General features: G+C 34.1%; 2 protein-coding genes across 2 annotated transcripts; both read right to left on the bottom strand.

Annotated features, from left to right (window-relative positions):
- Positions 1-9,579: 9,579 nt before the first annotated feature.
- LOC132055610 (flotillin-like protein 6) lies at positions 9,580-13,072 on the bottom strand. Its single transcript, XM_059447525.1, has 3 exons — positions 12,364-13,072; positions 11,390-11,785; positions 9,580-10,255 (listed from the first exon to the last, which is right to left on the bottom strand). The coding sequence occupies exons 1-3, from the start codon at positions 12,907-12,909 to the stop codon at positions 9,755-9,757; spliced, it is 1,443 nt and encodes a 480-aa protein (XP_059303508.1). The 5' UTR covers positions 12,910-13,072; the 3' UTR covers positions 9,580-9,754.
- Positions 13,073-15,615: 2,543 nt separating this feature from the next.
- LOC132055609 (flotillin-like protein 3) lies at positions 15,616-19,384 on the bottom strand. The gene is made up of 4 exons (XM_059447523.1): positions 19,171-19,384; positions 18,636-19,031; positions 17,691-18,086; positions 15,616-16,350 (listed from the first exon to the last, which is right to left on the bottom strand). The coding sequence occupies exons 1-4, from the start codon at positions 19,324-19,326 to the stop codon at positions 15,850-15,852; spliced, it is 1,449 nt and encodes a 482-aa protein (XP_059303506.1). The 5' UTR covers positions 19,327-19,384; the 3' UTR covers positions 15,616-15,849.
- Between the last annotated feature and the right edge of the window lie 1,773 nt (positions 19,385-21,157).

The following is a 21,157-nucleotide window of genomic DNA, read 5'->3' as shown; positions in this document are numbered from 1 at the left end:
AGTACAAATATTTCTACTCTTGCATGTTATATTGGCTTATTTTAGATGTTTTTAAGCCAAAGTAGCTTTAAGTATTTTTGTAGTATTTGGATAAGATATAAAAATACTTTTAAACACTTATTTTTAAATCAAAATAACAAAAATAAGGCAAAAGTAATAAGTTAGGATTCCTAGCTTATGACTTTTGGCTTGTAAGCTCATCCAAACAGAATCTAAATATCCGAGTCAAGTTAGCTTATTCCATTGGGAAGTTTGAATATAGTGAGCATGTAAAAGAAGTATGGTAACCCAACAAATGGAACATAGTTTTTTTATTCACTTGATTGTTTATCCTTTATATTATTCTTTCAATTTCATGTCAAAATGCAAAATTTTACCTCTACTTAGAATATGATCAAACGGTTAAAATCTTAAACAACATCCAAAACAAAACGTGAGAAAGCCACGAAGTTAATTTTCTCTGGTGTTGAAATGTGTGATCATCTCATTCAGGGGCGGAGCCAACATACGGCTTGCGGGTTCGGCCGAACCCAGTAACTTTGGTTCAAATCCTGTATTTGTCTTGAAAAATTCATTGAACATGTATAAATTGTTACTTTAGAATCCAGTAACTTAAACGAATTATCATCCCGAACTCATAAGCTTCAAATCCTGGCTCCACCTCTAATCTCATCTAAAAGTTCAAAAATGTTGAAGATAATGTTGAAGATAGAACATTTTTATTTGCTTATAATTATATTTTCAAACCTCTCTTTCATGCGCTGGTCTAATTCTTTTCATGGATAAATTATGCACGTGAATTTTTTTAATATTGGATGGCAGTAAAATTCAAAATCTGAACGTCTGTACGTTTATTATAATACCATGTCGAGTCATTTGACTATCTCATCTAAAAGCATAATTAATAAGTTGTTAGAAAGTATATAGAATTCACTTTATTTTGTCTTCAACACGAACATATCCTATGAAGTCGAAATTGAGACACTTAGAGGAAATGAGAACTATTGAGCGTGGTTGATAGTGGTGAATGTAATCAGACAATTAAACAATGAAATCAAAGAAGGTAAATAAAACATACTACTACTAGGCAATTATCAAGCGTAAGTGTTTACTTTTCTTTTGATTTGTCTTGAGAGAGAGAGATAGATAGCTAAAGTTGGATGTTTATTTTTTTAATCGTTCTTCCCTTTTCTCTTCTTTGTTGAGGCCATGCACCATGCAAAAAAAAAAACAAAAAAAAAACAAATTCAATAAAGATTAGGTGAACATGTTCACTTAATTCTTATCATTCAAAATCTCTTTGTTGCTGAATGGAATATGGCTAGTTTGGGGCATACTTCGAGGAAGTGTTGGGTGGGGTTTGCTTGCTACGTTATAATTTAGGAAACATTCGCGAGGAACAAAAGAGAATGTCGGTCTATAACTCTCTAAACAATATCACAACTGAGACGTAGGTATATAGACTCCATTCTTTATTTTTCAAAAGTTAAATAATAAGAAAAAAAATATGTAGCAATTCCTAAGAGTTGAAATGGATATGAGTCAATGTGGTGTTTCCTGTAATTAAAGTACACGCACTCTTTTTACCGAGAGACAGAGTCTTGTTTTTTATTTTGGAAACTTGGGCTATGCAACTTTTTGAGGTTTGAAGAAAACACAAGGCAAGACAGTAAAGGAAATCCCCAAAAGAAAGAGGACAAACTAACCCTAAAAGTGTGCTATTATGATACTCTCAATTAATTTATTATTATTACTATGATCGATATCTCTGTGGACTCTGCGTGTTTCGATGTGTCAGTACTCACTATGGATTCACTCTTATTTCGCAAGTTTCATGTATTGGAAAAGTAAAGTTGCCCCAAGTAATGCACTCTCTTTTTGTATCTTCTTCATTTTTTGTCACTTTTGAATACCCTTTCATGGCCTCCTCGTGCTTTTCCTTTTTTTTAAAAAAAATAAAAATATACTCCTATCCTAGAATGGGTTGCGTATTTTAAAGAATCACATTTTTCGTAGTCAAACCAATAGAGGAAATAACTAATTTGCGAACTATAGGGTGCGTTTTCGAGTTGCTCAAAACTTCTTTAGCCGGTTGATAATAACTTTGAAAACGTTTTTTGGAAAAAAAAGTTGTGTTAAATGTTTGAATGGTAGTAATAGTTTTTAACAAATTACAGAATGTTTTGAGATAAAAGAATAATTTGAATCGATACACTTCTATTCAAATTTCATCGATCACTAAGTCACACATTTGAATGGATTCATTAATAAATCATAAACCTTATATCTTAAAGTGACAAGATAAGTATATCAAAAGATAGAAATAAAGTTAGCTATGCCAGAATATACTAATTAATTAATTGGACTTTAAATAATTTCAATTTTTAATTTGTGTTATCATCTCTTAAGTCACGAACCAACACTCACCGTTCTAGTTAAATTATTCATTAATTTATGAGAAAATATATATTATTTATGGTGAGATATTATATACATACTACTAGTAAATGCATGCCCGTGCTGAGCCCAGGCCCAACACTTTGCAACACATTTGAAGTGACTTTTATCGTTCTAAATGATTAATTTCAAACGTTATCTTCAAAAAGTATCTAACTATATTCTACAACGAGTTAAAGGTAAATCAATTAGAAAATTTGTCATATTTTACAAATTTATACTTTATTATTTTGAACAAACTGGTATTTTAAATTAATTTTCAAATAGTTCAAATCATAAATATATGGGCAAAAAAAGAACTCTCCATTTTTCAAAGTAAAAAGAGAAAAGGACACGATACGTATTTATTTTACCCTCTCTAGGAGTTTCCCCCACTTTGGTTCATTGGTGATTCAAACCCACAATTTCAAGATTAGAGGTAGAAAGTGCTTACCACTTGAGCAACCTTTCTATTATTCAATACATATTAAGTTGAAAGATCCTTATTTTCTATTCATCTACTCAACTTGTAGTCCCAAAGTAAATATTGTATATTAAAATAGATCACGAAAAGCATAATTGGACCTGGTTTACATTCACGAAGATAATTATGACCCTGAAAATAAAGATGTAGTACAAGTTATCTGCATATGATAAATTTTGTTTGGTCAAACATTTAAAATTTGTTTATTTAAAAAAAAAAAATTGGAAAAAATGTTTTTTGAGAGTAGCAGTTCTTGCTTGATCAATTTGAAAAATACTTTTACTAATATTAGACTAGCATTTATGCTTGGCCAAGGTTCGAAAGTGCTTATGTAGAAAGCTACTTTTTTAAACTTCTAAAAAACAGCTTCTACTACAACTCAAAAAAAAAAAAAAAAAAAAAAATCCCAAAAACCTTGACCAAACACATCAACTTTCTAAAATAAATACTTTTTGAAAAAATTAAAAGCTTTTGTAACCTCCCAAAAACTTGGCTAAACTAGGCTAATAATACTGTTAAAGGTGTGATATACATAAAAATGAAATATATTTCGCACAACCTTTTTGGTAATTAAAATCTTTCATTAATCACCAAAGTGCAAAGTTACAAAACGTAGCGTAGCTGTACACGACTAGCTAATCAGAATGGAAAAGTACAAATCACTCAACCCCTATACATTTGTGCTACAAAGCAAGTAAAGTAACAATTGTCAAGCTTTGCAAAGTAGAAGATGAGATTCTGAATCAAGCACGGTAAAGAAATATAGTAGAAGAAAAGTAAATCGGAGAAACCTTCTGCTAGCCCAAGATCGTTACTATGATCGGAAAATTCAACTAAAGAAGAGGAAGCTTTGGAAAGGAGAAGGAAAATTTTAGATAGGAGAATTTGATTATGGAAGAAAGGCTTTCTTGAATTTGCTTGTATTACTTAGTTACAAATACTCAAGGCCACCCTATTTATACTTGTCTAAGGATGGTTCTAGAAATTCTTCTAGATAGTTCTATAAGAAAAATCCAGTAAAGCTTAGCTTCTATACTATAGACTATCTAGAAATCTCCTCAAGCTATTTTATCCAAGATACTATACTAGGCTATTCTAGAATCTTTACTAAATATCAAGGATTTTTTGTAGTTCCAAATATTCTACTTTATAATTCCACACTCCCCCTTAAAGTAAATTTTTGGAACTAGCCCAAGCTTGTTGCGAAAGAACTCGAACGAAGCTTTAGGAAGTGACTTGGTGAAGCCATCAGCAATATTCTGCTGGCTTCGCACTTTCAATGTATTTATAGTTCCATCAAGAACTTTTTCTCTGATGAAATGATGTTCCACCTTAATGTGTTTAGTTCTTGCATGGAATACTAGATTGTTCGCAAGCTTGATGGCACTTTGATTGTCTCTGAAAACAGCAATTGGCTTTAATATAGACAGATGCTAATCTTCAGCAAGTCTTTGGAGCCATACATATTCTTGAGCAGTAAGAGCTGCTGCTTTATATTCCGCCTCCGTAGTTGATAAAGAAACTGAGTCTGACGTAGAAAAACTTGTTCCACCACAAAGAAAAATATAGCCTGACGTAGATCTTCGATCATCCAGATCACTACAAAAATCGGCCTCAGTATATCCAGTTAATACCAAATCATTCTTCTTTTACAAGAGTAGGCCCATATTTTGATGTTGAGTTGATGTATTTCAAAATCCTCTTTGCAGCTTCCAAGCGAGGCTTTCTTGGTGATTGCATAAATTTGCTAACATATCCAACAGAAAAATCAATATTTGGCCTTGTAATAGTCAAATGCAAAAGACTTCCAACAAGAGCTCGAAAAGGCTTGGGATCTGCAAGAAGTGAGCCTTCTTCACGCCTTAACCTCGTGCTAGGCTCAAGAGGAGTAGAGCACATTTTGCTTTGTTTTGCCCCAAACCTGTTAACAAGCTTCTTGGCATACCCTTCTTGGGTAACTAAGATCTCTTTACTCGTGTTTGTCACTTCTAAGCCAAGAAAATGATGTAGCTCTCCCAACTTCTTGATATCAAATCTTATGGCAAGCTCCTCTTGAAGCCTCGTAACTTCATCATCATTGTTTCCTCTTATTATCATATCATCCACATATAAGAGAACAACAATATGCAAGTCTCCATATTTCTTAACAAACAAGCTAAGATTTGAATGTGATGCAACATATCCACAAAAATGTAGATATTGAGCAATTTTACCATACCATGCTCGTGGAGCCTGCTTGAGTCCATAAAGTGCTTTGTTAAGCTTGCAGACATAATCAGCATGTAAGTTAGAGACATACCCGAGTGGTTGATCCATATAGATATCTTTGTCAAGTTCCTTGTACAAGAAGGCATTCTTCACGTCAAGTTGCCATAATTTCCAACCGTGCGAGGCTTCCATGGCTAGTACAACTCGAAATGAGATCATCTTAGCCACTAGACTGAAGGTTTCTTCTTAGACTTCACCATACTTTTGAGAAAATCCTCGAGCAAACAGCCTTGCTTTATAGTTGTATATGCTGCCATCTGCTATTCTTTTAATTTTGTAAACCTATTTGCAAGATATGGGTTGTACATATTTGGGCTTTGGTACAAGGCTCCAAGTTTGATTTTTCATTAAAGCCTCCATTTGATCATTCATAGCAAGCTCCCACTCTTTGACTCCTTTAGCTTTTTCGAAGGAGGAAGGTTCTTCATCGTCAATTGGTCCTGCAAAAAAGCAAGAATACGTACTAACAAAATTTTCATCTCTGAAGTGGTCTGGCTTAAAAATAGTTCTTCTTGGTCTTTGTGAATCACGTGAATTATCTTCTTGTTGAGCTTTATATTGTTGAGTTCCCGGGCTCCCCTTTTCTCTTAGCTCCTTTGCAGTTGTACTATCTGAAGAAACACTTGTGATGAGTAAGTTTGGAACTCCGGGATTCAAGATTTTAGAACCCTTCCCCCGCTTCTGAAGCTGCTCCATAATACAATGAGACTTCATCAAATACGACATCCCGAGAAATAATGAAGCGACCAGTTTTCGGGCCCATGGACTTCCAACCCTTTTTTCTTTCGTCATATCCAACAAAGATGCATTTTCTTGCCTTGGCATCCAACTTTCTTCGTTGAGAATTTGGGATATGCATATAATAGATAGAGCCAAAAACTCTTAGGTATTTGATTAGGCTTTTCTCCAAACATTAATTCATTAGTTGACTTCATTTTGTTTGGAGAAAGCGGCATCCTATGTGATCACATATGCTGCACATTTCATACCTTCAGCCCATAAGGCTCTAGGTAAATTTTTGGCATGAAGCCAACTTTTACATGTCTCGGTTAAGTGTCGAATCGTTCTTTCAGCCACTCCATTTTGTTGTGGTGTTTCAGCACAGGTGAGTTCTCTTCTAATACCATGCTGACGATAAAAGGAGAGAAATTCTTCAAAAGTGAACTCACCAACATTATCAGTCCGCAACCGCCTTATTCTGGAACTGAGCTCGCCTTCAACCGTTTCTTTGAACTCTGTAAACTTGCTGAAAACTTCTGACTTATGCTTCACAAAGTAAAGCCAAGTGAATCTTAAAATCATCAATGAGAATTAACATATAAGAATAGCCGGAGAATGAAGGAGTTCTTGTTGGCCCCATCAAATCACTGTGAATTAGTTCTAGAAGAGCGTTGCATCTTAACAAGGATCTATCAAACGGAAGACGATGTGCCTTTCCATATTGACATCCTTCACAGATCTCTCCTATACCAAAGTTGCTTAAGTTAGGCAATCCTTTTACTAGATTGAATTTCACCATAGCTTTTAATTTATCCATGCTAAGTTGCCCAAGTCTAGCATGCCACAGATATGTATTATCATTGCCACTCATCTTTTCAATATACGAATTAGAGGCAGATAAGACATATAAATCATTAACTCTCTTACAGGTATGAATGATATCTGCCTTGAGTTCTTTGATATTTTGAAGGAAATTCACGTCATGTGGGCCAAATAATAGATAACTTCCAGCATCTATGGCATTTGCAACTGAAAATAGATTTTTCCTTATACCTGGAACATGAAAGAGACTGTTGAGAGTGATAGAGTCCTCCTGCTTCTCGTTGATGACAATAGTGCCTTCCTTCTCCACATGATGAACTGAGTTATCTGCTGTTACAATGACATCACGACCATTGTATTTTCGGAAGTTGGAAAATTTAGATTCATCATCTGTAAGATGGTGCCCACATCTTGAATCCACAATCCGGTCGCTTTCAAAATTGATGGAAGCCATGGCATCTACTGCTCAAATCTCAGCTACAAAACACCTTCCCTAGTCTTCTTCTTCTTTAGCAACTTTCTCAATTTGAGCCATATTACTGTCTTTGACTTGGCAATATCTTTTTATGTGTCCTATTTTGCTGCACCGATAGCATTTGGGAGGCTTCTTACCGTGATTGTTAGAAGACTCTTCCTTCTTTCCTGGCGAGCTTGAACCACATGAGGATCGAGAGTGCAGCCTATCTCTTGCTTTTCCTTTAAAATTCCTCTTTTCGGCTACAAGAGCATTTCCTTCACCTTCTTTGACAGATACACCAGCCAACTATTTGGCTAGTAACTCCTGTGACAATAACAAATTCTCAAATTCCTCCAAGGATGGTTGCTGAGCCCACTTTTGAATTGATGTAACAAAAAGAATATATTCTGATTTCAAACCTCGAATGATAATTCTTCTCATTTGTGCTTCAGAAATAGCCTCGTCCGGATGTAATAGAGAGATTTCAGAACATAAGTTTTTAATCGTCAAGAAGTACTCGATAATAGAAAGATTACCTTGAAAGGTGTTGGCCAATTCGTTCTCCAAAATATGTAGCCGAGCTTCATCCTTCTTGTTGAACAAATGATTAAGGGTTCCCCATATTTCATGAGCTGATTTACACCTTATAATATGATCAAATAAACTAGGAGAGAAGGACCTCTTCATGATGAACTCCTCCTTGGCATTAATCTGCTTCTACTTCTTATGTGCGTCGTTATTTTCGGTACGTCGGCAGGAGGATTTGTGTTACTCCCATTGACAACTTCCTATAAATCCTCGTCAAAAAAGGTAGGACTCCAAACAGGTCTTCCATACCTTGTAGTTGGACTGGTTCAATAATTCCATCCCCAGTCCATTAGCACGACCACACACATCCATTTAGAAAAAACAATTGAATCGACCACTAACCCGATCTTGAAAATATATCCAGAAGCCAACGTATGGCTATGGCTCTGATACCATGTAAAGAAATATAGCAGAAGAAAAGTAAATCGGAGAAACCTTCTGCTAGCCCAAGATCGTTACTAAGATCGGAAGATTCAACTACAAAAGAGGAAGCTTTTGAAAAGAAAAGGAAAATTTTAGATAGGAAAACTTGGTTATGAAAAAAAGGGTTTCTTGAATTTGCTTGTATTACTTAGTTACAAATGCTCAAGGCCAACCCTATTTATACCTGTCTAAGGATGGTTCTAGAAATTCTTCTAGATACATCTATAAGAAAAATCTAGTAAATCTTATCTTCTATACTCTAGACTATATAGAAATCTCTTTAAGATATTTATCCAAGATACCATACTAGGCTATTCTACAATATTTACTAAATATCTAGAATTTTTTGTAGTTCCAAAAATTCTACTTTATAATTTCACAAGCACTTCATCGTTCCAGCAGCCCTGAAGTTGGCCGCACACACTATCTCCCTTGCTGGACTTTCGGTATCTCTAGTAGTGTTTTCAAATATCCCGGTGTTCCTTTCCTTCCATAAAGCATGTACATATTCAGCATATAACAACTTGAGGAGTTGTGCCCTTGTTGTCTTCCCTTTTGAGTGTAGAAGTGTTCACTGGAGGTGTTGATCCCAGGTGATAGAACCTGGATATTGCAGCTGTGCCCATTGCAAGAGTCTATTCCAGAGGATCTGGGCATAAGTGCACTCAAATCTTAAATGGTTGAAGATGTGCAAACTTGTTTAACAAATAAGAGAAGTATTATTATTATTTTTTATAAGAGATAAGAAAAAATAATGAAGACGTTCTTTATAGATCAATAGGTCATAGCTGGCATAAAATTGCTGATATCATCATATTATAAGCCTTTTTGGAGAGTTTAAAATGCTATAAGAGATGCTCTAAATTATTGAGAAGTATGAGGGTGACTAAGGTAATAAATAAGTAAATGAAGGACAAAAAGAGACTTAAATATATTCACTGATCTGTTGTGTACCAAAAAGGCCTTCAGATTTGTGTACAACTCCATCCAACTTTTACAAAGTAATCCTCCATATGTGAGCATTTTATTGATAAAAAAAACTTTGGGATTTCATTGTCAACATTCTTATCAAATTTTTTTCTTTCTAGAAATTATTCCTTCATTATGAAACTCAATTTCTATATTTATCTTTTCTTTATTGAGCAATGTAATGAGTGATAAGAACCTTCAAATCAATTAATGTTGTTAAAGAATTGTAGTGGAGGCATCGACATAAAAAAACAAACAGAGTTACAAATTCACAAAATTGCTCATTGGCAAACAAGAACGGTCCATCCTAATAATGAACTGTAGACTATATCTTCTTGAAGAGAAGTGTAAAATTATAAATCAATTCATAAGGGCAGTATTACTTATCAAATATTAGGCACTCAAACAACAATTCCTCCTTAAAAGATAAGATAGTATTAAAATCCAACATTCAAAAACACGAAAACAACTCAATCCAAGGAGCAATAGTAATCTAGCACATTAATAAAAACTACTCCATAGTAGTTCAAAACCAGAAAATCAAAGCATAAATCTCATGGTAAACTATAAAGTAATTAATGTGCTCTTCATTTAGATTCTGGTAATGTTCCAAGCCAAGCAGGAGGCTGCATCCCAGTTTGGTCTTGCACAGTTTGAAGCAGAGGAGGCAACATGCGATACACACCAGCAACATCCTTCAATCCACTTCCTTCGCCATTGCTGTCACTTCCATTAGCACCTGACCAAATGCTAATCTTTGGTTGCATACCGTTCACTGCTTGCGCGTTGATACTGGCGATATCCTTATAGATACCGTTGTTGATCATCAAGTAGTCTCTGAGAGCAGTGTAATCGTGATTCAATACCTTAACAATGGATCCTAAGTAAGTCGCTTCAGCTTTCCCTATCGCTGCTACTCCTTCGGCTTCCTTTAGCTTTGCGTAGAGCTCACTGTTTGCAGCCTGCTGGCGAGCATAGAGTTCAGCATCTGCGCTTGCTTTTTTTGCCTCTGCTTTCTTCTGGCTCTCGAATAACGCGGCTTCTGCTTCTTTCTGCCGCCTGTATAGTTGTGAGTTTGCCTCTTGCACCTGTTTTAAATTAAGATGAATGATAGCTTAGAACCCAAAAATAAAAAAAGTTCGTTGTGATTTAAGGGGTTATATCTATATGAACTACAATAGTACTTATATATAGAACTGTTGCACTCCATCCGTCCCAAGTTATGTGATATAGTTTGACTAGACACGGAATAACAATTAGGAAAGAGGGAGTAACAATTAACAGGCAATCTCAAATGTTGATATAGAAGTTGATGAAGGCTAATTTTACATACATAACACTAACATATACATGTCTATATATGAACTAAAAAACTAGCTTTACATATGATTAGAATTCCATATCAAAAAGAATGAAGTGGAAGAGATACAGAGCACTAGGTCAAATTTTAAACACTAGGTCAAATTTTAAAAGAATTCGATCTCAATTCTAACATCAAACTTTTCAAAATAAATTTAGATGATTAGAAATTACACAAAAGTTACTTTTTTTTTTTTTTTTTTTAGTTTTAACAGTTATAACTGAATACGATATAAATTTATTTTAGCAATCTAAGAAGAAGTTTAGTCACAGAAAAATCTATTTAGATATCCAAATGTTAATATTAACAGTGTAATGTGAGATAGAACAAAAAAGTATTAACAAGTCCCTATTCAAAAATGGATGTAAATAGATATGGAGGGCGGCTGGCTTTCTGCCTCTACCAGGCAGACTTTACAATGACATGAAGCTACCAAACAATCACTATACTACTACATAAAGTACAATAATTACTATACCAGGCATGCTTGGCAAATTAAAGGGGTTAAAATAAAAATAGAAAGGGAGTTGGTTTCTTTGGAATTATGTAACATAAGGTACAATAATAAGGCAGTACATATTTTCTTCCGTTTGACTATAAGCTAATGTGCACAAGGTACAACAATTACTATATATCACACAGTACACGTATGCTTGGCAAATTAAAGGGTGTATAATATATAGCGGAGCCAAGATTTTTATTAAAGAAATTTAAATTATAAAGAAGGAGGTCACGGAGATTCAACATTTGCTATAGCTCCGCCATTGAATCTTCAGGATCATCAAAAGCATAATGAATTAAGAATATATTCAGCATTAATGGGTAATTGAGCATAACAATAGAAGGAAAAAAGAAGTATTACCTTAATGTCGTATTCAACATTAGCCTTGCTGAGAAACTCAGCCTTGAGCTTAGCAGTCTGAGCAAAAGCTTTCTTCTTCTCAACTTCCATTTGCAGCTCTGCTTCTCTTATCGCCACCGCCTTCTCAGCTTCCACCTCCGCCAACCTGGCAGTCTGAGACCATCCTGCTTTCTTCTTTGCCAACTCGGCACTTGCCTGAACAACCTCTGCTTCTCTTTGGTTCTCAAATATTTTCACTTCAGTCTTCACCCTAACTTCTTCTTTTTTACCTTCTCCTTGCCTTTTAGTTGATATGATCATTGTCTCTGCATCAATCTTAGCAGCATTCTGTTTTGTCTCTCCATCTCTTTGCTTTGAACCTATCTCTCCTTTCATCCTTGCCTCCGCTACATCTATCTATCCTCACATCATGAACAAGACAAAGTAAAAACAAGAATAAATTACAGATCAGGTACACTGAGTGGTCGTTGAGTTAACATACTAGTACTGGTTATACATGAATGGACTGTTTATGCATGATGTTGTGAATAATATTAATGTCGCTAATTCGTAGTACTAAATAAGATTAGTGACGAATTATGCTGATTAACTATAGAATTTGTCCTGATTAAATACATAATTTGTCTGTCTTATTTTGATAGTCATTGTAGTGATTCTTTTGCAACAATTACTTACTTTACAGACCTTTTTTTTCTTAAGTAACAATGCTACATGTATTAGTAATACATATATTTGTAACATTGTTTTTCCATCATTCAATCTTTTCCATCGTAAAGAAACAAAAAAAAAAAAAAAATCAAAACATTAAAGTAATGACGGATATGCATGCAGCTTAATCAATTGATTGAAAGTATATACATAGACGATGTAGATTTTTTTCTCTTTAGAATTACCTACTTATAGCAGGTTATTTATATTATTTTTTAGTTACCAAATTAGATTTACATCATAATATATAAAGAAAGTAGTGTTACCTTGGCTTGGTTGGCGGCTTCCATCTGAGTTTTTTGTCCAAGGTACGAAAAGTACTCATGGCCAGGGACATCTACAAGTTGTTTAACATTAGCATTATAGATATAAAGGCCAAATTGATTGAGTTCAAGTTGGACTTTCTCAAATACTTCTTTCTTAAATTCTTTGGTTCCCTTGAAGATCTGTTCCATAGTCATGGAAGCAGCAAGAACCCGAGTTTCTCCCTCGATAATTCCCTTGACGAGTTCTTTCACGTGATTTGAATTCTTGTCATGACTCGATACAAGCTGTGCATACTTAATCAGGCTCTCGTTGTTTTCGTCGAGTTGAGGGCCAATTGTGAAAACAGCAGGGAGAACAAAAGGGAGTTTTTCGGCGCTCATTGCTTGGACTTCGAACGAGTAGTTCACCGGGGATATGTCTAGCGTGGCGCACTTTTGAAGGGGCCATAAAAAGTGCTTCTTCTTCAGTCTTATTTCCTTTATGCCATTTCCGGTGATGGCAAGCATCTCCGATGGCCCAGCGACTATATACCACGGAATACCCATGTTTGAGAGAAGACGAGAGATTATGAATGACGATTATTAGGGAGAGGGATAAATTAAGACTATTGATTCATGCAAAATCAACTTATATATATAGGAGGAATTCTATCCTAGATCTTGTGGAATAATAATTCTATAGGATGAAAAAGTGGGAAATATAGTGGGAAGGTGCTTGTAGTGGAGGTGTCCTTGAGCTACTATGATTTACAGAGATAGATGCGGTTACGTATGTAGGACGAAATGAAAGCAAATTGTCTCCGAGTTATAAGGCCAAAGGGCTCCTTATTTACTGGAAATTTCACCATGTCCCATTAATTTGAGCCGTGGCTGTATAGTGATCCGAGTATTTGTAAGTTTCTTAAGACTAGACAATTTGTGAACTAAAGGAATTTAAACTTATCTGACTTGATTCTTATCTCAATTATCAATACGTAACCTAATAGTGTGGTGACATGGTAAATGTGTATCCGCACATGAATTCATCTACTCTATTATTACTACTAAATTATAATTAGCGAATATATATTTTTACTCTAATTTATCTCTTAATCATGATAAATTAGTATGATTTGATGTAAACATCGAATGTGAGTAAATTTTAATCCCGATAACATTCACCAACATCCGCAAACTATATCTTTTTTCTTTTTTTCCTTTTTAGTGAATATAGATGGTATTACTTTACACCAATGTAGGAAAGCTGCTTTTCTTAGAGATTCTCAAATTAAAAGGAAACAAATGGGAAAAGACATAACTATTGGGACTCTTCCCGAATTGTTGTACCGCTTAAGATAAAAGCTTATATGATCACTCAACTTTGAGTAATTGGCCATCATAGTCACTCAACTTTGGGTAAGTGGCCTTTATAGTCACTCAACGTTGTTTTATCTTCCAAAAGTCACTCAACTTTGGGTAATTGGCCTTCATAGTCATTTTAGCCAGAAATATAATTTCCGGTACATATTCTGTGATGTGGCAGTTATAAGTTTTTTTCAAAAAAATATCTTAAAAAATTAAAATCAATAATTAAATTTATTTATTTATTTAGGACCCAAATCATCATAATTAGTGCATATAATACTAATTAGAATATTATTCATCATTAATACATAACAATATTGAACTTAGACAATATATCTAAAGTAATATTGCAAGACATAAATAGTTTTAAAAAATATTCTAAGAATATAAAATTCTATCAAATTAAACAAGTGAGCCAATAAATACAAAATAAATCATAACCTCTAAGATATTCAAAGAAAAGTTTCTTAATAACAACTTGAGCGGGAGTGGTCCCAACTAAAAGAACCCAATACCTTGAATTTCTAATAAGACACATGTTTATCAGCTCACTTGTTTAGTTTGATAGAATTTTATATTCTTAGAATAATTTTCTTTTATTATAGGCCCTTCAATAATACTTTAGATATGTTGTCTAAGGTCATTATTTTAATGTATTAATGATGGATAATATTCTAAACTTTAGTATTATATGCACTAATAATGAATTGGATCCTAAATAAATAAATTTAATTATTTATTTTAATTTTTTAAGATATTTTTTTAAAAAAAGTTATAGCAGTCACGTCATTAAATATGTATCAAAAATTATATTTCAAGCTAGAATGACTATGGAGGCCAGGAATCCAAGATTGAGTGACTATAAAGGAAATTACCCAAAGTTGAGTGACTATAGAGGCCATTTACCCAAAGTTGAATGACTTTTGGAAGACAAATAAAGTTGAGTGACTATAGAGGCCACTACCCAAACTTGAATGACATTTGAAAGACAAAACATAGTTGAGTGATTATAGAGGCTACTTACCCAAAGTTGAGTGACTTTTGGAAGACAAAACAAAGTTGAGTGACTATTGTGACCAATTACACAAAGTTGAGTGATCATATAAGCTTTTAACTCAAAATTATAAAAAGGTTTTGCGCAGAAGAAACAAACGCTACTTTTTCTCAATCAAAGAGAAAAACTCTCTCAACTCTCTACTTCTTTGGAAGAACTTTTTAGGAAGATTCCTGAAGAAAAGTGAAAGCACACTTCTACAGTCATTCGTTGGAGCGTTACTCTTTGTAATTAAGGTGTGTCTTAGACTATGAACTTCTCAACATAGTTCATGTTTATCAACATGAGATTACATTGACGATTAGTGAAACAAACTAATTAGTGGAATCCTGGAGTGAAGAACAATGTGATCTTAATTGATTGTTGTCTTCCTGAATAACGAGGAATATGAGTTGAAATAGCTCCATGCATACCACCAAGGGCACCTATGCGGTGTGAATCAAAACTCGAGTCTAGTGAATTCTAAATACCTGATGGTTATAGTAAAAGAAATTCCATACTCATTCAACCATAGCAAGTTGTGGCCTTTTAAAAAAAAAAAAAAAAAAAAAAAGGTGGGTGAGTTGTCAATTCGCTCATCTGGCAGTATGTCGGTACTACCACCAAGAGTTTGGTGACATAAACTCAACGAAAGTTGAAGTATGTTGACCGAATTTTTATCATCCCCGTATTTATCAGATGTTACAGATAGAGTTAAGCATCCAACTCCGCAGCAATTAGCTACAAGAAATTATCTTCGAGAACTTACGAGTTTGTCCGGCCAAATTTTAAAAATTAGTTTATTTTGAAAAAATATTTCTTAAGAGTAGCTGTTTATGTTTGAAACTTATGATTTATTGGGGAGATTTAACATCAAACACAGAAAATATGGTAAAATGTTACTCCACCACAATATGAGGTACTATTATCTCTGCTAGCAAAACAATAATTCCTCCTTAAAAGAGGAGTAACAAAATTCCAACATTATTTCAAGCCACGAAAAAGAACCTATCTCCAAAAGAAAGACAAGTAACAACACTTAAAAACTAGAAAATTAAACATAACTAAATCCCATCATAACTAAATTAAACACTCAAGATCACTGCTCTTCATTTAGACTCAGGCAATGTCCCGAGCCAAGCAGGAGGCTGCATCCCAGTTTGCTCGTGCACAGTTTGAAGCAGAGGAGGCAACATGCGGTACACACTCGCAACATCCTTCAATCCGCTGCCACCTTCTCCATCGCATTCGCCATTCGCGCCTGACCAAATGCTAATCTTTGGTTGCATACCGTTCACTGCTTGAGCGTTGATTTTGGCGATATCCTGATAGATACCGTTGTTGATCATCATGTAGTCTCTAAGAGCAGAGTAATTGTGATTCAGTTCCTTAAGAATGGATCCTAAGTAAGTCGCTTCTGCTTTTCCAATCGCTGCTACTCCTTCGGCTTCCTTCTGTTTTGCGTAGAGCTCGCTGTTTGTGTTCTGCTGGCGAGTATAGAGTTCAGCATCCGCGTTTGCTTTCTGTGCTTCTGCTTTCTTCTGGCTCTCGAATAGTCCAGCTTCCGCTTCTTTCTGCCGCCTGTATAATTGTGCGTTTGTCTCTTGAACCTGTTTTAATTAAGAGGGTTGATTCTTGATAGGTTAGAACCCAAAAATTAAAAGAATCATTGTGATTTAAGTGCTATTAACAAGCAATATTCTCAAAATAAAATAGAACTCTTATAACAGGCAATCTGAAATCTTGAGAGCCTAGTTTACTACATGTCTGCCATCCTAGCCCAAAGAGTGTTCTTCCTAGGGTCATCGACATGCTGAAATAAATTTTGCAGAAAACCAGTTATACCCGATTTTGATTGGTCTTTCACCCCTGCCACAAGTCATCCCCGTAATATATGAACTGAAATACTAGTTTTACATATAACCAGTACTCCATTTCAAAAAGAATGAAGGGGAAGAGATACAGATCAGAGCACTAGATCAAATTTCATTTTTGGTCTCGATCCGTAGTTTCAAACATCAATCTTGTCAAAAATAAAATTTAGATGATTAGAATTAGAGAAAAAGGTACTATTCCTAGAATTATAACTCAATATGATTAATTTATTTTAACAATCTATGAAGAAGTTTTAGTCACAGAATCTAATTGGCTATCCAATTTTCTTTTGGTACATTATTGGCAAATATTAATATTAATAGTGTCATATAAGATAGAACAAAGAAAGTACTGACAAGTCCTTATTAAAAAAGGAATGTAATATTGAGGGTTACTGGCTTCCGCCACTACAAAGCAAATTTTATAGTAATGAAATTGAAGCAAAACTCTCTGTAAGCTACCAAAACAATCACTATACTACATAAGGTACAATAATTACTGTAACAGGCGTGCTTGGCAAATTGAAGGGGCTACGATAACATTTAGAATGGAGTTAGTTTCTTCTGCCTTAGGACTCTGGGATTATGTACATATATAAAAGGTACAATAATAAGGGTACTATGTGTCTTAATTTATATGTCACTCTTTTTAAATTAGTACTAAAAATAATGACACATTTATATATTTAGTATTAACAATTTAACTAAAACTTCTAATTTTACCTTTAATGAGATGATTTATAGTCATGCAAATATCTATTATAATTTATTTCACACCACAAATTCCAAAAATCTTTCTTTCATTCTTATACTTCGTGTGTAGTCAAACATTATCATATAAATTGAGACGGAGGAAGTAAATACAGTATTTTCACCTGTTTGACTATAGGATAATATACATAAGGTACAATAATTACCGTCACATGCACGCTTGTCAAATCACGATTAAAAAGCATAATGAATTAAGAAGAATGCGTGAATAATACCTTGATGTCGTATCATGTACTGTATTCAACATTATAGCAACAATTGGTAAGCATAACAGAATATAATTAAGAAGGAATTAAATGAAGCACCTTAATGTCGTATTCAACATTAGCTTTGCTGAGAAGGTCAGCCTTAAGCTTAGCAGTCTGAGCAAATGCTTTCTTCTTCTCAACTTCCATTTGCAGCTCTGCTTCTCTTATGGCCACCGCCTTTTCGGCTTCCACCTCCGCCAGCCTGGCAGTTTGAGACCAGCCAGCTTTCTTTTTTGCCAACAGGGCATTCGCCTCAGCAACCTCAGCTTCTCTTTGCTTCTCAAATATTTCCACTTCAGTCCTTACTTTAACTTGTTCTTTTTTACTTTCTCCTTGCCTTTTCGTTGACATGATCACTGTCTCTGCATCAATCTTAGCCGCATTTTGCTTTGTTTCTCCCTCTCTTAGTTTTGCTCCTATCTCTCCTTTCATCCTTGCCTCTGCTACATCAATCTTTCACATCATAAAGCAAGAATTATACTCCTATTTGATATATCATATTACAAATTTATGATTAAGCATTAAACAAATTATAAGAAAACAAACAAAAAAAATTAAAACTTGGTAAGAGTTTGACGGGTGCTCAAATAAGAGCTGGCCGGTTGAAATATAATCTATTGTTTAGCCCAATTTGATCAAAGCCTATTTCAGCTCCACTAAGAGGTTGGTGAGTTCGGCATAAGTAACATTTGGCGCTCATTTATTAGGGAAAGTTACACATTTGGCCTCTCGCCAAAAATAATTATAGTCACTAGCCAAATATACCAAAAAAAAAAAAAAACATAATTATGTTTAAAGAATATATTGAATTATATATATTTATTTACAACTATTATTTTTGTTGGCGGCTATACAGTGTATAAATCTCAATTTATGAACTCAACTCATTTTAACACATCTAAATTTAGCCTAACCTGCCCATTTGACACAGTACTAGACTTACTACATAGTTACTTGTTTCAGGTTCATGTAAGAGGATTTACAACTCCCAAGTAATGTTACCTTGGCTTGGTTGGCGGCATCCATCTGAGTCTTTTGGCCAAGGTAAGAGAAGTACTCATGGCCAGGGACATCTACAAGTTGTTTAACATTAGCATTATAGATATAAAGCCCAAATTGATTGAGTTCAAGTTGTACTTTCTCAAAAACTTCTTTCTTGAACTCTTTGGCTCCCTTGAAGATCTGTTCCATAGTCATCGAAGCAGCAAGAACACGAGTTTCTCCCTCGATAATTCCCTTTACCAGATCTTGGATATGGGTCGATTCCTTGTCACTATTGGATACAAGCTTAGCATACTTAATCAGGCTCTCATAGTGGTTCTCGTCCAGTACTTTTGGGCCAATTGTGAAAACCGCAGGGAGGCAAAAAGGGAGTTTTTCGGCACTCATAGCTTGTACCTGTTAGAAAAAAATGAAATCCAGAAAAGTTTGAGCTATGAGAATGACTTTTCTTAAAGAAGATATGGTATGTATATATTGATTGGGAGCTTCATTATACAACAAGCAAAGTTCAGATAATAAACTATTCTTACGGTACCTGGAACGAGTAGTTCACCGGGGATATGTTAAGCCTAGTGCATTTTTGAAAGGGCAACACAAAGTGCTTCTTCTTCAGAAGTATTTCACTAATGCCACTTCCCGTGATGGCAAGCATTTCCGATGGACGGGCGACTACATACTTTGGGAACCCCATGTAAGACTATAGATGACTATTTGTTAGGGAGAGTGATAAACTAAGACTATTGATTTTATGTTCATGCAATTAATTTTACGGTATATATAGAGAGAGTGGGTAAGCAAAATAAAAAAAATTATAGAAAAATGGGAAACATTATAGGAAGGTGTGCTTACTAGGTAAGTACGAAAAAAGTGGGATGAAAGCTTCCACTCTGTTAAGAGTTCTAAGGCCAAGGACTTTTTCACTGGACTTGGTATATTTCTTAAGAGTTGACAATTCGTTAAATAAAAGGAATTTAAACTTATTTTAACTTGATTCTAACCTATTATCATTACGTAACTTAATAATTTGCTGTTTATAACAACCTAACAAATACATGACACGTGTGTTTACATGTACTATAATTGCTAAAATATAACTAATTAATGCATACTTTACCTTAGTCTACCACTTAATCATGATAAATTAATATATTTTGGTGTAAACACCAAAAGGTGTAGTGGATGGATATTCCATTAATCAAGGATTCAAGTTCGAGCTTTGGAAATGAAGAACTCTTTAATACGAAGCATTTTTGTTTAATGAACACCTACGCTATGTGATTCCGAAAGAAATATATTTGTGGATTTCAGATACCGAATGATTATACCAAAAAATATTCATGCACATTAAGAATACCAAATCAAGGCTGTGGTTTTATTTTTGTAAAAAAAATATAGGAACGACGAGTTATCAATCCAGTCATCTGATACTATTTCAGTACAAATATTAAGAGGTTTTTTGTGACATAATTTCTCCAAAGGTAAAACACATTGACAATATTTTAATCCTGCCCCTATTTAGTAGATGTTGCATATAAATGAGTTAAGCGTCTAACTCGGCAACAGTTAGTTACAAGAAATAATATTCGAGGACTTGGTCAGAACTCAGAAGGAATGTGAAATAGAAGGTATAATCAAATACAGATATTCCACTATAAATAGATATTTTCCATCTACACCTTGTTTTAATGTGTGATCTTTGTTGTATTTATTTTCCTTCTGGAGCTGTATTTATGCCTTTTCCCTTAGAAATTTGTCGAAAATTCTTATATTTAGGATTTAACAGTTGAAAATCAAGTAAGATTTTATTTATATAATTTTTTTGTTATTTGAATGGTGTAAACTTGCTATAAATCATTAATTTAATTCATTTCCAAGTAAGATAACTGTAAATTTAAAGTCAATACCTGTAAATGAAAGAGGAGCTTATATTTCCCTATTGATTAATCTCCGGAACGGAAAAGATTCAAAAAAGTCTATGCCAGAATGCAAGAGGAGCTTCTAGGTAGGCGCATGATACAAACTTTGGAGCGTTATGTCATACACAAATCGAAGCGACTTCACTATTAAGAAAGAAAGTTGAAAAGATTCTTAAATAAGCAAATCATCTTAAATTATCTAATTATACAAGTGATTTGAAGAAATAATTATTATAATATTGCCATTTAATTAAGTGATAATTTCAGATACAGTAGCGATGAATTGTTTTGTCCTGAGATATCTAGCATTGTTACTTCTAAAGAACTATGGGTTCTAACCATATGGCGATACAACATCAAATCATTCATAAAAACTTGTACTTTTTACTTTCATGTGTAATTAATCAAAATTTTATTTTACTTATATTGATATCACTTTATAGAATTGTACACTATATGACTTGACATACACGTGCAACACACGTGCTGAGAATTATAATAGAGCAAATAATATCCATAAAATCGATTCATTCTGATCAATTCCACAGGTTGTTAAAGAAACTTGAGGAATCAAACATTACTTGTTGGAAGACTAATTCACAGCTA

The sequence above is a fragment of the Lycium ferocissimum genome, chromosome 5 (genome assembly GCF_029784015.1).
Source record: "Lycium ferocissimum isolate CSIRO_LF1 chromosome 5, AGI_CSIRO_Lferr_CH_V1, whole genome shotgun sequence".
Lineage (NCBI taxonomy): Eukaryota > Viridiplantae > Streptophyta > Magnoliopsida > Solanales > Solanaceae > Lycium > Lycium ferocissimum.
Note: the sequence above shows the minus strand (reverse complement) of the source record. Positions and strands in the feature narration are given on the sequence as shown.